At 40.0% G+C, this 18,030-nt stretch overlaps 1 protein-coding gene across 1 annotated transcript in view; it reads left to right on the forward strand.

Annotated features, from left to right (window-relative positions):
• MICAL3 (microtubule associated monooxygenase, calponin and LIM domain containing 3) overlaps window positions 1-18,030 on the forward strand; it is a 158,719-nt gene that overhangs the window by 61,512 nt on the left and 79,177 nt on the right. Inside the window, exons 5-18 of the mRNA XM_039708267.1 lie at window positions 687-788; window positions 1,342-1,497; window positions 2,028-2,128; window positions 3,123-3,380; window positions 3,954-4,069; window positions 5,359-5,485; window positions 5,998-6,091; window positions 7,217-7,364; window positions 8,712-8,908; window positions 9,817-9,929; window positions 10,415-10,477; window positions 11,205-11,378; window positions 12,388-12,480; window positions 17,589-17,684. Of these exons, the coding sequence (XP_039564201.1) occupies window positions 687-788; window positions 1,342-1,497; window positions 2,028-2,128; window positions 3,123-3,380; window positions 3,954-4,069; window positions 5,359-5,485; window positions 5,998-6,091; window positions 7,217-7,364; window positions 8,712-8,908; window positions 9,817-9,929; window positions 10,415-10,477; window positions 11,205-11,378; window positions 12,388-12,480; window positions 17,589-17,684 (1,838 nt within the window). The remainder of the gene's footprint in view (window positions 1-686; window positions 789-1,341; window positions 1,498-2,027; window positions 2,129-3,122; window positions 3,381-3,953; window positions 4,070-5,358; window positions 5,486-5,997; window positions 6,092-7,216; window positions 7,365-8,711; window positions 8,909-9,816; window positions 9,930-10,414; window positions 10,478-11,204; window positions 11,379-12,387; window positions 12,481-17,588; window positions 17,685-18,030) is intronic.

An 18,030-nucleotide genomic window follows, 5' to 3' on the forward strand; every position in this document is an offset into this window, starting at 1 on the left:
AGTAGCACTGAAATGGGCAGTAGACAGGGGGGAGGTTGTGGTAGGGTACACAGGCTCCTACTCCTTAACTCTGCTTATGATGTTAAGTCCTTTCCTCGTGCTCCATTAATAAGCATAGTTATTAATCCATTTTTGCTTGGACTTTTAGTAGGATTTGTTTTTTCTAGTGGCAAATCCAAATTAGTTACTGTATGAAACAAAGTCACCAGAAGGACTACACAGAAATAGACCAAGACAGGGTAAATTGTAATTGCTTCTAAAGTACTTAAGGCTATTACATAACATTTTGATAATATTTTGAAACAACTCCTTTCTTTGCATTCACTGAGCATATTTATATTGGTGAATGATCCTTGTTATGCTTTTAGCATCACTGTGAAACCTGTTCTCTGATCACCACAGGAGATGTAGATTACTTGTATTTTGGCCTCTTATTAATTATATTATTATAGGCAGTAAAGAAGGTTGTAGAGGCCCTTAAAGGAATTAGGGGAGTTTTAGCCGAGCTGTATCTGCCTCTGATTCATGTGGATTTGCTGCACAGTTTAGGAATAGCCCTGTCATCAATGTAGCTGTCCTGCAAGGCTTCTTGACTGATCATGTGTTGAAAGATTTATTGATAGCTATATTTTTTTTTCTATTATTATTGCCATTTATATTGTCATTAACTTGGAGTTTATCTACAGGAATAGGTTGGCGTGCACTGGTCCATCCCAAAACCCATCCAGTGTCTGAGTATGAGTTTGAAGTAATCATTGGAGGGGATGGCAGAAGAAACACCTTAGAAGGTAATGGTTCATGATTCACCTCCAAACAGAACTTATTCTTAAATTTGTTAGAACAAAAGTGGCCTTTGACGCACCAATCAACATCTGGAAAGACATTTGACAAGTGATAGGGAGATTAAAAGTCCATGTAACAATCCATTTATGGCAAAGATGTGGGTGGGCTTTGTTTTCTTCCTCTAAACTAATAAAGACATAAGAGTTTTTGATCTGGATAACTTTTCCTACATTTCTTCTTTAGTTGAGTAGTTTTGTCATTCCTACCTTCAGGTGTAGGAACTGAGGTGTTAAGTATTATTCTGTGTAGCACAGAATCCTTTTTTTTTCTTTTTGTTGGAAATTGCAGCTTTAGGAACAGGTGAGAGATGGGGTGGTGGGGAGCTTTTTCCCTAAACAACACTTTTCTGATGAAGCAATTGCTCTTTCCTCTTTGGAGGAGTTTGTAGCTCATCAATCCCTTCTCTCCCTTTACTTTGTGAGTGCACCTGTCTGTGGCACACTGAGCCTTCTCTGCAGGTGTTTGCTTTTCAGCATTTCCATTTTATCCTTCCTGCAGGGTTTCGCCGAAAGGAATTCCGTGGAAAACTTGCAATCGCTATCACAGCAAACTTCATCAATCGCAACACCACAGCTGAAGCCAAAGTAGAAGAGATCAGCGGCGTGGCCTTCATCTTCAACCAGAAGTTCTTCCAGGACCTCCGGGATGCCACAGGTTTGCCAGCACTTGACAGATTTCCAGTGAAATATAAACTGTTTGTTTTTATGATTACAATTTTGCAGCTCAGAGTTGTGTGTTTAATCAAGAAACAAGCATCTTGTGCAAGGCAGTCAGCGCTGTCTCTGAAATATGACTTCCCTATTTTTGTAGCTGTTCTTCTGTACAAAGCAGATGTGTGTCATTTCGATTCAGAAGTGGAGAATTTATGGTTTTCAGGAAATCAAAGGCCTAAATAGGAAGAGGTCATGAATCCAGAGTTCTGCTTTTGGCACGCCACATCTGAATGCAAACCTTAGAGTGATGATCAATGGATGTTTTTAAAAGAGGTAGCTTTGTGCAGGTGAAATGCGCTATGGTTTTGTTGACAGTTGAGATTTCAATGTCACCCAGAGTATGGTAGAAAGTTGCTTGGCATTCTCTCTTTCTAACCATGCAGTTTCAATTTACTTTCTTTTGGTAGAACTGCTGTTGCACATAACTCCTAACTTGTTCCTTCATTACCATGTCTTTTGCTCTGTCACAAGGCATTGACTTGGAGAACATTGTCTACTACAAAGATGATACACACTACTTTGTCATGACTGCCAAAAAGCAGAGTTTGCTGGATAAAGGAGTGATACGGCATGTGAGTATTAACTTCTTCTGTATTCTTTGTAAGCTAAAATTGTGGTGAAAATTTACTTTGGCAACATGAAAGTAGGAAAATGTGCTTTTTCTCTATCACAGAATGTTTTTCTACAGTTGTTATTTTAGAACATGAATGTAATTGTGTTCTAAAAGGCAGTTAATACCCTTCTGAAGTATTTTAAACCATCAGACAAGTGTTACAAAACCTGTCCTTTTCAAATTTGTCTCCTTTGGTAGATTTGGGAGTTTTGCTCATGCTAAGATAAAATATGCTGAAGGAACATTTAATAGTTTAGATGAGATTCCCTTATTTTATGTGAATGAAAAATGCTCAGAAGTTTCTTAGCCCTTTCACATGCAGCAATGCAAGCAAGACTGATTACTGTTTGCAATACAAAATCTATAGTTTTTCACAGTCATATATTCTGAAAAATCCCTTCACCCAGGATTTTCTCCTGGAAAGCTGAGAAGCCTCAGAGAAAAAGGAAAACAAATTCTTATATAATTTGCTTCTCCTGTGTTGTGCTCACATGTGGAATGTGTTTGGAGATTGTTTATCCACAGGTGATTGGCCAATAAGTCAAAACAATTCACATGAAACCAATGAAACAATCAGGGTCAAGCTGTGTCAAGGCTCTGGAAAGAGTCACGAGTTTTCATTATTATCTTTTTAGCCTTCTGTAAGTAGCTTTTCTGTATTCTTTAGTATAGTTTAGTATAGCATTCTTTAGTATAATATAGTATCATAAAGTAATGAATTAGCCTTCTGAGAACAGGGAGTCAGATTCATCATTCCTTCCTGCCACAGGGCACCTCGCAAATACAATAGATTTTCTCCTGGAAGCATTAACACAGATAGAAATGAAAGAAGTTAGAAGGCAAATTTGTATGAGTAGATTTGTCAGAATTTTAATGCCAGCTTCAATATATACCAGTCTTAAAACAAACTTGTGGGTTTGACCATGGCACTTTAACTTTGCTGGTTTTGGCAGGACCATGCCGACACAGAGGTCTTGCTCTCCCGGGAGAACGTGGACCAGGAGGCTTTGCTGAACTACGCCAGGGAGGCAGCAGATTTCTCCACTAACCAGCAGCTGCCCTCTCTGGACTTTGCCATCAACCACTATGGGCAGCCCGACGTGGCCATGTTTGACTTCACGTGCATGTACGCCTCGGAGAACGCGGCCCTGGTGCGCGAGCAGAACGGCCACCAGCTCCTTGTGGCGCTGGTCGGGGACAGCCTCCTGGAGGTTCGTGTCCAGCTCCGAGTGAGCACAAGCCTTTGCACCCAGCACTGAGATACGTGCTGCCTGACAGAGAGGCACTCTAAGGAGAGCTGCTGTTTGTTATAGAATAAAGTGGGAGGTTGGAAGGAAGGGTGGGAGTGTTGGGAAAACAGAATTTTTAGCGTGGTAATGATCGCGCTTAAGAAAATGTGTGCAGAGCTTTTTCTGAAGTTCTGTCTGTTCCATCTGCTTCTTGTTGACTCTCTACAGAACCTACTGTAGGCCTGCTAGTAGTTAGCATTTTGTAGCTGGTTAAAAAAGTGCTGTCTTGAAGAGAAGCTGTTAAGGCACCCCAGGCTATGAATTACAGTTGGAAATAGAGGGACACTGGCTTTGGGAGAGCTCGTGAGCTGTTCACCGTACATCTGGTTTCCTCTAGCCCAGTGGGAGTGCAGCTTGAAGCTAATTACTGAGTTACAATTTCCCAGCAGATTACTGCCTGAATGTGTACTTGATGCTTCTTCAAGATTTTCCCTAAGTGATGCTTTGTCTTTCTCTGCTTCTTTTTTTTTTTCCTTTGGTAACCTGTAATATCAGCCGTTTTGGCCAATGGGAACTGGAATAGCCAGGGGATTTTTGGCTGCAATGGACTCTGCTTGGATGGTACGAAGTTGGTCGCTTGGAGCCAGTCCTTTGGAAGTGCTTGCAGAGAGGTAATGGAGAAAGTGAATACATTTACAGTTCTAATCCAATCCTCCAACATCTCATCATTGATTACAGTTTCTTTTAGTACAAATATGTAGACAGAATGGAAGATACAGACTCTCACTGTTTTTAAAGAATGCATGAGGGTATAATTCAGTTTAAAAAAAATTCAAAGGAGTTGATAAACTCAAGTATATGGAAGAGTAAAAAATGTTGTTATTCCTGGTCCTAATTTTAAAAGATTAGATGAGGAATCTTTTTTTAGGTGCTTATTGACATTGCATGGACAAAGTGAGCCTGACTAACTGTCACCAGCCCTTCAATGGCAAACCAGATGAAGATGTGGGTGCCTTTTAAGTACCAGATACAACAGTTCTTGCTGTCTCCTATTATCTTACAAATACTTCTTATTATTTCCTTGTAAGGAAGCTGTGACCTGCTATCTTTCATGTTGTCCTTAGTCACTTTGTTTCATGTAAGCCAAACAGAATCTTGTGTCTTCTGAAGTATTGCATTCTTGATGTGTTAATCAGCTTTGCCTGAGTGTGGTTTTGGTGACTCAAGGAGCTCTCTTGGAGATCAGAACTTGGGTAATTAGAAGATGGAGTGTGTAAAAGCAACAGTTTTTAGGTCCTATTTTAAACTTCAGCAACTGCAGGTTCTGACCATCAGGAACCATAGTATAATTTCTAAAATTGCACAATGGCACAATTCATACTTAAAGTTCCACTTTCTTGAATTTAAAAAAAAACAGTGAGGAAAATAACGTTGCTGTTGAAGCCAGACTTCATCACCTGTCATTTAGCCACTTCAGAGAGCAGTAAGATCTTCCCTGGGCTTTCTCTTCCACATACTGGACAGATTCAGTTTTCTTGGCCTCTCCTCACAGGACAAATGCTCCAGTCCACTTGGTGCCCCCTCTTCCTGAGCCCTTTCTGTGTCTCAGTGTCTCTATTGTACTGAGCAGCCCCTTCAGTTTCGCTTAGTGTATTGTTCTCTTCCTTCCTTTGGAATTCTGAAGTCATATTAAATTACAGATTTTAATATGGTTATGCTGATTGTTAGCTATGCAATGTCTGAAGTGGTTAGATTTCTGATTTGAATGTTTATCTCTCCAGAGTTTACTTAGCCATAGTAGTAGTGATGCATCTTTAAAAAAAACAAAACAAAACTAAAAACAGAACAAAACCTCAAACCAACCAAAACAAACCAAAAACTCCAAACCACCACAAAGCCTAAACAAAACAGATGAACCAAAACAAAACCCCAAACTTTTTTTTTGTGTTATTTTCCCAAGGGAAAGCATTTACAGGCTGCTGCCTCAGACCACCCCAGAGAACGTGAGTAAAAACTTCAGCCACTACAGCATTGATCCTGCCACTCGATATCCCAATATCAATGTCAACTTCTTGAGGCCACAGCAGGTGAGTCACAAATGGTGCTCCTGAGTGCTTGCCATCTGCAGTGCCTTTCCTCAGGTGAAGCTGTGCCAGTGTTTTGGGAACAGTGATGTGTGTAGCATGGAAGCAGTGAAAGGCAGTTGCATCAGTCAAGAACAGACTTTTGTACTTGAACAAATTTCTTTTTAGGGATGTTTGATTTTGATAATTTTAATTGTGATATAATGATACAGGAAAACCTATAAATTTGTGTTTTCTACGTGTGCTTGTGCATTTTCTTTGCAAGAATCCAGTCTAGCAGTCTGTCATTGCAATTTGGTATCCACTGAGCAGCAGCAGTCAGCTGGACTGTTTAGCACCAATGAGCTGATCTTTGCTGATGTGAGGTTCTTGGGTAGGATTTTTGCTAGCTACATGTACTTATCTTCCTTTTTGTAGCTTGGGATGTCTCCTTATTCTCTTCTGGTTATTTTTGTGTGTATCTGAGGTGGATGGCATGTGTTGATCATCTTAAATGTTTTTGTGTGTCATTTTAGGTACGCCACTTGTATAATACAGGAGACTTGAAAGACATTCACCTGGAGATAGAGAACTTTGTGAACTCCAGGACACCAAAGCTGACTCGAAATGGTAGGCCTGGCTGCTGTCCTATTCCTTTTGGTATTCTGGAGCTGGACCAGTGCAGGAACTAGAGAGCAGCAGGGCTGTAGGATATTACTTAACCATTCTCTTCATTTAGAAAATGTACCCAGTAATTGTTTTGTCAACAGTCTGAGCTTACAATTTTTCAAGTTTCCATTAGCATGGGAATTTATTTTTGTTTGCCTAATTTCTCTTGCTTTATAATGCTGTTAACTTTCTAAGCATATTTGTTTGTATAGGCAGTTCTTTCCACCTCCTTTATCTCTAACAATGTCCTTGCCTAAAGTGCAGAAGCCTGGACTGAGTTCACTCTAACAGTAGACTCAGTACTCTTAAAAATGTATCAGAAGGTATTGCTTGTGCAGTCTTGCATGTTCCTGCTTTCCTTTTCTTTGTCTCATCTCTCAGCTAAATGAAACCTCACTTTGCTTGCATTATTCTGAGAGCTAGATGCCTTGTGATAAGCATTTGAGTAGCTGTCTCCTTGTCTCTACCCTGAGGGGTATGTCAGACTTTTCCTTTGCATGCCTTGTCTTGGATGCCCAGATAGTGTTTTGGGATTCCCAGGGTGGCTCTTTGCTGCTAAGCCTCCCTTTCACTGCTGAATAGCTGTGTAGTCTCTGCTCTTTGCCCTGCAGCCATGTCCCTTTAGGCTACAATCTCATCAGACCTTCTGGTAAGACAAGGTCAGCATAGGTCAGTGCTTTTAAAGGAAAGTTTTCAAGGGAGATGAAGAAATTACAGAAGTACATTTGTCTGTTCTTCCACTAGAAATAGTATATCTGAGCTACATTGCTACTGTATGTCCTTTTGATCATATTTAACAAGCCTTTGCAACTGTTTTATATTTCCTGGGGCTCTTTTACAATAGCTAGGGTGAAAAGTCTGGCAAGTTGCAACTTAGATAATAATTACTTTTCAGCAAAATAAAAATACTTCCTTGGATTTAAAATAGATATTGATAGTATTTTTAAAAGAAAATAAGTATCTGTCCTCCATTACCCACTTGTTTTTTATATCAAAGTTTTCCTTGTTGATTCATGGGGCTTGTGTTGTACTTAGAATATGAGTTGTTGTTCATTTCTATTTTTCAAATGTGCTATTTTTTTACAGAGTCTGTAGCTCGCTCTAGTAAATTGCTCAGTTGGTGCCAGAGGCAGACTGATGGATATGCTGGTGTTAATGTGACAGATCTGACAATGTCATGGAAAAGTGGCTTAGCTTTGTGTGCCATTATCCACAGATACCGTCCAGACTTAATGTGAGTAACTGGCTGCTTCACATAACTGGGAAGAGCAGGAAATTAGTGGTGTTTGGAACTAATAATATGGAGTTGGAGGCAGTGCATTTGTGACTTATGAAGAAATGGATTGAAATTAATTCAATTAAACTTGATAGAAACCAATATCCAGTGATTCACTAGCAGAGGGGAAGGTCATGATAGCTTGATGAATTTGAAAATAAATGTGTTGTCATTTTCCCTTCTGGATGATTTGGCAGAATTAAGCTTCAAATTGGTACTGACTGGAAAGCATTATTGACTGACAGACTTTATGTGTGAAGTGAGTAAGGAATAGTTCATAGCTTCAGTTAAATCTCTTGTGAACAAGTCTCTGCACAGTCCTTTATGAATTTCCTGTTTCAACAAAGCAGCTCTTTCTAAAGACTTGCAGGCTGCCATTTCTAGAAGTAGTGACCCACAGCCTAAATTAAGAGGTTGTTGCTGTTTGCACACCGACTTGGTGGTTGGGTGAATGGCAGAGGTGTCCTCTTCAGTGATATATTGGGTGAAACAGTGCCCAGATTCTAGAATGGGAAAACACTGGCTGGAAAAAGTGATGATAGCAAAGACTCTGGTACTTTAATCTGAAATGTCTCCAACTTCCCAAAGGGACATCAGAAAAAGTAACTTCTAGAGCTGTACTTGAAGACGTAATCCACTGTAAAACATACTGCAAAATTGTGGAATTATTCCAATCCATATGCACTGAATTACTTCTGTATTGGTGTACTTGAGTGAACCCAAGCTTCACTGTTTAATAGCTTTATAGCTTGTGGGGAGTTCAAACAGCTTTTAAAATGGTTCATGTAATACTCTACAAGCTGTAGTTTTTTAATATAGTTGCACAAGTTTTGGGAAAAGCCAGCAGGACAAAAATATGGATCAGTCAAGAGAAAAGGGGACAAAAAGTCAATTTTCATTTAGTTCCCAGCACACGGAAGATTTTATGTAGGGGATTACGGGACAAAAATATGGATCAGTCAAGAGAAAAGGGGACAAAAAGTCAAGATTTCATTTAGTTCCCAGCACATGGAAGATTTTATGTAGGGGATTACATACAGTCTTTCAGCAAAGAAGGAAGTGGAGATGTATTTCAGAGGAAAATGCTTTTTAAGAAGAAAAGTCTGGGTGTTTATGGAGAGCAAACAAATTTTAAAAGCATATATTTGAGCCAAAGTTCACTGTAGTTAAGTAGCATCAACTTGGCCATGTTGGTGGCAAATAAAGTTAAGATTTCAAGTGAAAAAAAAAAGGTGGATGTCTGAGTTCTTTCAGAAGACTGGTTTCTACTTGATTCAGTGCAAGGCCTCTTTTTGCCCTTTGCAGAGACTTTGATTCCTTGGATGAGCATGATGTGGAGAAGAACAACCAACTGGCCTTTGACATCGCTGAGAAAGAGTTTGGGATCTCTCCCATTATGACTGGAAAGGAAATGGCATCTGTTGGAGAGCCAGATAAGCTGTCCATGGTGATGTACCTCACACAGTTCTATGAGATGTTCAAAGACACCATCCCCTCTAGTGGTAAGCAGTTTGGGGCACTTTTGTGGGGTTTAAAGACTGCTCTAGGGTGAATGTGTGGGTTTCAGTTACTTTCATGCTGCTTCTGCATGAGCACATTGAGTGGTTGCCCACTGTAGCTTTACATTACAAAATGTTGGCTTGTTACTGGTGCTGATAAAGAGCAGTTAGCAGCATAAATATGATGTTAGCAGCAGCAGGAGCAAAATAAGAGTTAATATACAATAATGGCCTCAAAAGTTCTAAACTCACTTCACCACTACTAGATAAGTTTTCTGCTTTCTTACTATTGTTTGTCTTAGCTAATGTGCCTTGCTAGTAGTTGTTGAACAGGTAGATTCAAAACACCAGCTGAGTTTTATACCTATTTATCATCTGTGAATGGTGAGACTAACTCCAGGCCAAAACATCTTTGAGCAGAACTGAAAGATGTCATTACCTAGCCCAAATCAATATGGACAGCCTTTAAATATTGATAATGTTGTTACAGCTCTTTATTGCTGATGATCTTAATTCACATATATCTCTCTGGTGAGGGGGAAAATTTTGGTTTAATAGCCTTTTAAAAATATAGTATGTATTGTGTATTATTTTTAAAACTCTGTACTCTTTTTAAGAATACAGATGCTCATGTTCCTTAAATCATGCTCTTTAAATGTAAAAGTAAATAGAGGAAGCATAGCATCTGTTATGGGTGATTATAAACCCTGAAAGAACTGCTTTGGGCAAAATGAAAAAATAGCATAGCTGAGAAAGGTATTAATTCTAGACATCAGTTATTTTGTACAGAGAATTTAAGAAAGACTGCTACATTAAAAATAATCAGTGAGTCCTTCAGTTGTGTATTTAATAACAGCACTGCAGAAAAAAACTTCATGGCATTCCCTTGTTCTGCCTGTTGTCACTAACAGATGCCCTGGAGCTGAATGCAGAAGAGAAGGCTGCCCTGATTGCCAGTACCAAGTCTCCCATCTCCTTCCTCAGCAAACTGGGACAAAGCATCTCTCGGAAGCGCACTCCCAAGGTGAGCAGGCACGGCCCTGGGAGCACTCGGGTCTGGCAGGCTGCTCTCCAAGCATGGTGCTAAAAATGCAGGTGGTAGTGTTTGTTAGTCTGCAAGAGACCATGTGTTCACCAGCTCTTGGTGTGGGATAATACATGGCATTTATGACTGCAAAATTACATCTGTAGTATGTACTCTCAGAGGTGTATTTCAGTCTTAAAAGCTTAGCCTTGTGGTAGTATTTGGGCATATATTTTCTCTTGGAGTATAGCTAATTGCTCAGTTTTTGATGATTTGAAGGTGTTGAAGAATTGTCCAGTTGAAGGTTACAATTTCTTAAAGAGTATCTAGGAAAAAAACTCTTTTGTTAAACAAATGGAGAATGAGCAAGAGGGAATTAAGTAAGCTTTGCAACTAAACTGATTAAGAGCACTGATGACACTTATTTCAGCCCAGAGAGGTATGAGAGTTATTTTTGTTTTTTCCCCTACTCCTCCTGTTCTCAGGACAAAAAAGAAAAGGAACTGGATGGTGCAGGAAAGAGGAGAAAAACCAGCCAATCTGAGGATGTAAGTATTACAGTGAGAGATGTCAGGGAGCAAAATAAATGGTAGGTGCCTTTTTCCCCACTTCAGTTCTTTCATTTTTTTTAATATCCAGGCAGGGATTATATAGGATTTTTAAGATAAAATTTAATTCTTCTTCAGAGGTTACACTTTCATGGTATCTTTAATACAAATATTTTACTAATGATTATGAAAGAATACTACATAACAAATGAAATGTTGCAGTTCCCTGATGTTCTGTATTTATTGCAAATTGCTATGGTTTGGTGAGGACATCAACACTCAAAACTTCTCAGTGAAGTCATGTGGCATTGTCAGAAGCTTGATGCATATTTAAACTTTAACTTTGGTTTGTGCAAAAAGCACAAACATTTCCAGTATGGCCATAAGGCAGTCTTTCAAATTCAGTGTTTGTAGCCAAATGGATAATGGTGAATTAGAATTCAGTGCTTTGGGTTTGTTGTTTGAAGATGAGCCGTTGGTTTATGTCAGGGGCTTCACAGGGGTGTTTCAGCTGAGGTCTTTTTGGTAGGTATCAAATAAGATTGAGAAGATCAGTAAAGTTTAGCAGAACATCTGATGACTTGCCAAAGGAAATTAAAATGTGAGCTTTCAAGTGAGGCTAAGAGATTTGTTATCTATAGTGTAAGAGACTTTTCACAGCAAAGGGGTAGAAAGGAAAAGGTGATCTGGTTGTATCTTGTTAAATTTTGCTGTCACTGATTGTTAGGAGGACCTCCCACGAAGCTACAGGGAAGAAAGGCCCACACTGGTGAGTGCCCTGACAGAGAGGAGAATTGATGCTGCCATTGGGAACCAGAACAAAGTCAAGTCCATGGCAACCCAGCTGCTGGCCAAGTTTGAAGAGAATGCACCAGTGCCGTCCTCAAACTTACGAAGACAGGTAGGAGATGGATAATAAACCCCTTGTTTTGGAATTGTAGATGAAAACCATGGATGATAGCATGCATTCTTCAAGATTGGATGTTAGTGTTGCTTTTCTACTTCAAAGGCTCTCCTAGAGAAAAGTGAAGTTTACCCAAAGCTTAAAATTTACAAGTACAGGGTGGAGAAGACCAGCAATTGAGTTTCTTTTATAACTACTATTGCTCTTTAAAAACTTTCCAGGAATGTTCTGCTTATGCTCTTTAAGAATAACCATTTGATTTCTGATTTGAACATCTTCATAGCAGGTTACATCTGTTTGCTCTTGTGAACTGTGATAGCTTTGTACGTGTGTGTGATGTGCAGCAGATAAATGCCTGGGAGTTTCTTGGCAATCAGAGTGTTTGTGTCATTCCAAGAGAGGCTCGTTTGTTCTCCAGGATGGTATCTGAACTGCTGCAACTGCAGGCTAGTTGTCTTTGATGTTAGATTGAGTCACTTCAAGCTGCTGCTGGCAGTGCAGTGTCAGCAGGATGAGGCTCAGTGTGGTTTAAGTGCCAGAGTCCTTGCTCTGCTGCATGAGTCCATCCCCACAGCTTGTGCCAAGCTCTGTGCCATGGCCACATCGTGAGTGGGACCTGAGCTGGCTGCTTGAAAGCCAGGTCAAGTTTATCTCTGCCACACTACATATCAGCATTTGTAGTGTAACATAATCAGAATGGCCATGTCTATCCACACAATAAAATGTTTCTTCAGCTGCCACACATTGGCTGGCATACTCAGCCAATGATTTGAAGAAACAATGAAATGAAAGAAAAGGTCCAAAAATATGTGAAGTTTCCCATTTTTGGATGTTTTTTTTCCTTTTTATATTTTACTTGCTAAATGAATTCCCCCCTACCCTTATTTTTTTTTTCTTAAATGTTTGTCTGTCTTATTCTGTATTCCATTGCTATGGCTTTCTTTGAGTTTCCTTCACTATTTTATCTTTCCTCCTTGGTCCCACCTTCCCTACAACCTGCATGCAGCAACCTGTCCTGCCTTACCAAGAGCGTGGCCACAGCCAGCCATCCAGCAGACGAGAGCAGGGCCGCCTTGCTCCCATACCCCAGTGGAAACAGGTAAAGAAACTCACTCTCACTACAGTGCATTTTCTCACCCAACACCACCCATCATCACTGCTGTGTTTTTAAGCCAGTCCTTTTCCAGCATCTTGTCTGAGTCTGTTATTTTAAATAACTTGCAGTGAATAAAAGTCGACGTTTCCCTTTGGTGATGATGTATGGTTTAATGTTTCAAAAGTATTTAATCCAATTTTCCTTGCCCTCTTATGCTAGTTTCAACTTAACAAGACTTTCATGGATGTTGCAGCAGAAATTTTTGCTATAGAATTTCTAGATTCTTCTGTTAGAAATGAAGGAAACATGTAAGCAATTATGGAAACTTGTGAGGTAAAGATGTCTTATCTATGATATTAAAGCTCTTCCTTGATATAAATAGTAAAATTGGTTATCAGTTTTTCTATTCCTATGTGAAATCTTAAGTGTTCTGTAGTTGCAGATTTTCCTGTGGTTTCCCTTTCTTTAATGCAGCTTTCCTTGCCAGCTTCCCACACTTGTTGCTTTGCAGACTCCTGTGTTACTGAGAATTCAGTACATTTTAGGTTTTCTTCCACAGAATAGGGACCAACAGCAGAAAAATCAGCTGGTATCAAATTTTATTTTCTCTCCAATGTTTTAGGCCATTGTCATTGCTGCTGTTTTTCTTTCAGCCATGCACTTTCCAAAACTAAAGCTTCTGATGGATGATCTTTTCAGGCATTTAGGGACACTTACTTCACTGGCTTCATCTGCTTCCACTGTTTGCTTGTGCAAATGGCCTCCTCTGAGGTATTCTGCTGACAGCCATAATTTGGAGAAACATCTACTTCTCTCTGGCTGTAGTTTAATCAGAGCATACTTTGGAGTCAAGAGGAAGAAGATGACACTGCTTTGGAAATTGACTGTTCTTGATGACTATGGATTCATGGTGATCTTCGTGTCTGAGGCCATTCAGCACAATTAATGCTGCATGTCATGACTGGTGCCCTGATCTAGAAGATTTCTCTTCAAGGAAGAAGACCTAAGCCCAGGGGAATTATTGTCAGGATGCTTTGGTTTCCTGACTCAGTGTTTGTTCTTCTAACTTTTGTCTCATCAAAATCATCTTTGTAGTCTAAGAGCATTTTGAGATGGATTCACATAATTCATGATTAAGGCAAATTTTATTTCTCAAGAACACTCATTAAGGCAGAAAAAAAACCTCGAGCAAAAAAGCTGTACAAAATTAAGTGAGCTGATGAGCACTGCTTATATTACTTCCTAGAAAAAGAAAAACTGGATTGCACTGGCTATCTCTCTCTGTTTTAGCACTTGGAAAATGTCACATTCCTGCACCTTTGAGATTTCTATTTGAACCTGTTACTGGAAATTTATGAAGGCTTTATAATTAGGCCTTTCTAGTGAAATACAGAAGTTCTTTTTGTTATTATTTTGTCATGGATAGAAAGAAAAGGACAAAGTTTTATTTCCTGTTTTTAGTGAGGGTTTTTCTCCTCACTAGGGAGTAGTTTTTTTGGGGTTTTTTTGTTCTTGTTTATACCTGCACTACACAACTTAAAAGAAATTTTTTAAAAAATGTTTTCCTTGACATTGATAGCATCTCTGTATAGGAATGTAGGGCATATCTTTCAAAAATCTTTCTGCAACATTTTTACTTTCAGAGGATTGAAATGATTTTTTTCAACACTGGCAGTGATTGCCTTGAACAGATGATTTTCCTCTCAGTGTTGCACATGGAGATGATCTTTACTTGATTGGCTCTACTGCATCAACCAAAGATTATTGCTTCCTGGGTCCAGATGTCTTGCAGGATTTGCAGTGCTTTTGTAATGAAGAAGTACAAATCTGGGTCTCAAGGATGCAAAATCTGCAGGATACAGAAGGATCAACACCCCACTGATAGGGATCCCTGTTCCAAAGGTTCCTTACTGTGTGCCTGGGGAAGGGAAGAATATCAGTTACCTTTGTTGAAAAGCCATGGATGTGCACAGAGCCATTTATTCTTGACTAAACAGAGACCAGCTGAGACCGCTGAGCCAAGCAGCCAGCTTTGCCAAGCCTGGACAGAAAACCCCTCCTGCAGGAAGCTGGTGATTGAGCAGTACCTCAGCTGGCTGCTGAGGCTTCTGGTTCTGGTTGCTTTGGCAGGCAGAACCTGATAGGTGTGAGACTGCACCTTTTGATGGTGCTGGACTGGCCTTCTGTGGTGACATTGGTCACTCTGGCTTTGTAGCTCATCCCTGGGTGACACACTGCCAACAGAGAAGTGCTGCTGAATACCAGGACCTGTCACAGAATCACAGAATGACTGGGTTGGAAGAGACCTTCAAGATCATTGAGTCCAACCCAGCCCCAACACCTCAACTGAACCACGACACCCAGTGCCACATCCCAGGCTTTGTTCAACACATCCTGGGGTGGTGACTCCACCACCTCCCTGGGCAGAGCATTCCAGAACTTTGTCACTGCCCATGCTGTAAAGGATTACTATTCCTTCTGACAGACTCTTTAGGGATGATATATGTTTGCTAGAAAGAGCTGTTCATGAAGCTTTTGGAAAGGTTTCTCTTTTGGAGCAGGTGTTGAAGTTAATGAGCAGAAAGTCCTGCTACTACTGACTGAAATATCACATAGCAAATACCTTCTAGTGGAGAGTGCTTTGGAGAGGAGCAAAGCAACTCCTAAGGGAGCAAAGGGGGGGGATGTTACTGAAAGAAACCACAGGTTGCCTAATGTTCTTACTAGCTGGCAAAATGAAGTTGAGATCTTCTCTCTGGGAGAAGGGCAGTTATATGATTGACAGGTTTGGTTCTTCCTGTCTTTTGGAAACTGCATGGAAGAGGATAGTACATGGCAAAAGCATAAAAGTGGTTGCAAGGAAGAGAGTTGCAAAGGAAATTTTCTGGGTTGGACCCACAGTTCAGGTGAGAAATTGGCATCTGCCTTGGGGTATTGCCTGCTGGTATCTGGCAGATAGAGATCCTTAGCTGTACTTGCTTACCAGTTTAAATACAGAATCTTGCTTTACCCTTGAATTAAGATATTAGGTGAGCAGTTTCCTTGAGCTTGTAAGGCAGGATACCTCTGTGTGTTGTATAGGTGAGGTAGAGGTATCTTGCTAAGAGAGAATTCCTAGAAAGAGTGAAATCCTGGTGGAATCTGTTCTGAAGCAGTTTTTGCTTTCATCACAAGACTTTTAATGCTGTCTCTCTTAGGCAATACCTTCCAAAGAGCAAAGGGGTTAAAAACCTCACCAATCTGCTTCTCACAGCATTCTGTGTGGCCAGCATCCCTTGTGAATTGGATTATAAAGTTGAATTTATTGAGTTACACTTTTGAGTTGTTGACCTGTGTTGTCAAAATTGGTTTTGTGTTCTTATGAGCACCACAGCAGCATCTAATGATGCACGAAGATATTGTGAAGTGAATGCGCACAGTGGAAATGTAATTTTTTATATGATGGTAATGTCACCTAAAAAGGCTGGATTGTGTTTCATGGTGTGGTGGTTAATCTCCTCAAATGAATGCTTGCTTGTACATGAACATCTTCCATTATGTGCTCTATGCTTTCTGAGCCATTCTGGCTGCTTTTGGGAAAGAGCATCTCATCCAGGATCATGAAGCCATTGAAAGCCATATGGTCTATCTAGAAGAGGATCTGACTGGGCATGGTGTGAGAGACAAACCTTTTAAACTGAATTTTGCCCTGGATTTCCAGACCTTCATCTTGTAGCCTTCAGCAGTCGTCTGTTATTCCGTAGGTCTCCTGTCTGCAACAGCTTTTGTGTGTCATACATAGGCTTAAATCATGTTTGATGTGTACAAAGGTACTTGTAAGATGGAGATCCCATGTCTTTTGGTGCACATCTTTTCTGCCTCTGGACATCTGCTGCTTATTCTTTTGAGGACTGATAGAACACGTACTTCATGCATTCATCCAATACTGTATTCTGAGATTTGCCTTGGAAAAATAAGCAAGTTTGTGAAAATTTTGACGTTTGAAATGCAAACTTGGCCATGGACAGATGAAAATCCATGAGCAGCTCTGTGGCTGAGAATGTTGCCATGCTTTTAATGAGTGACTTCATAGCTAAGCCTTTTAAAACATAAATGTTCCTCATCCACTGCAGTGCAGAGTCATATGCTTCAGTTTAAGCTGCTTTTAGCATCTGTTTGAGATAGAGGAGTGTACTATTTATCTAACTGTTTTGTTGAAAAGGAAGAGAGCACCCAAACAGATGTTAGTGCCAGCTCATCTGCAAGGGCAGTAATAAACATCTGTAACATCTCTATACCACATGCAGTTTTTTTAGAGACTTATCTAACACTGGCTTTGGGTACACAGCATTTTGTTTTTTCCCAGTGCAACCATTTCCAGATATACTCTGGTGAGAACTCAGCAGGAAAAAAAAAATCAGACTGAAGGCTCATTAATAAACAAGAAATGGCAGAGAAAATCCCTACATTACAAGGAGTACAGCACTAGAAGGGCGTGTTTTCTGGTGTGATAAACTGAGGACATGTATGTGCATTGTGTAATAGGCAGACTATTAAATACAGCTCTATTTTATCTATAAACCAGCTGGATTTCTGTTTTAATGGAATGTAGTCATAGAATGTAGTACATTTTAGCTTGCCTGAGATGGTGTAATGTCTGTAAGTTAGAGAGGAGGGATCTGGAGCTGGGAGCAGAACACTGAGACTTGAATTGTATTAGTAATGAGCTGCAAGCAAGAGTAATTAGGTCAACAGGATGGATATTTTTAAGCCTTTTAAGGCTCAGCAATAAGTAATTTTTCATGAAGTAAAGAGAACAGTCCAATTGTGCTATGGAGAGTTCCAAATTTTGCCTTTAACTGATTATAAGACCTTGACTCAAAAGCTGTTGGTTTAATTGCTGAATGATACAAATCTGTGTTCACTGTCAATCAAATGTGATTGTATGGCTCTGGGTAAAAATTCGGATCTCAGCTTCAGATACTCTGTGGCTTTAGCTAATTTGGGAGAGGTGTGAGCTTAGGGTCATGGTCTCAGTTCATGCATTCTGCCCTGTCTCACCAAACCATTGGTAATGTTACCTCTTTTCTACCATTATTATGATTTTTTTTCTTTTTCTGTTTTAAAAAAAGATGAGGCATAAGGAACGTTCTCGGACCTGCCCCAAAAAAGTGATCATGCTTTCTTCTTCCACTCCATCCTCCTCTCCATCGTATCCCAGGCAGCAGGTGATTCCCTCTGCATGCTCTGTCCCTTTCTCTTCATTGCTGCTTGTACAAGTGACTAGCTCAGTTACCAAACAGCTTTTTGCAAATACACTGCCAGTTTTCTTTCTTTCAGGTGCTAATGGGGGTTTCTCAGCCTCTTAGGTTAGGAAGGTAGGGCAGCATTAACTCACTGGAAGCATGAGGAGTCTCCACTGGAGACTGAGATTTTGCTGTAGGCAGATTTTTTATCACAGTACCCTTTCTCAGCTTTGAGGTGCAGCAAAGTAGAAATTAAATGTTTGGAGTAATGCACGGAAAGAAAATTAAATTTTGTTCCACCTCCACTCTCCATTTAAATAGGTGTGAC

Source organism: Passer montanus, unplaced genomic scaffold, assembly GCF_014805655.1.
Source record: "Passer montanus isolate IOZ18808 unplaced genomic scaffold, ASM1480565v1 scaffold20, whole genome shotgun sequence".
NCBI classification, from domain to species: domain Eukaryota; kingdom Metazoa; phylum Chordata; class Aves; order Passeriformes; family Passeridae; genus Passer; species Passer montanus.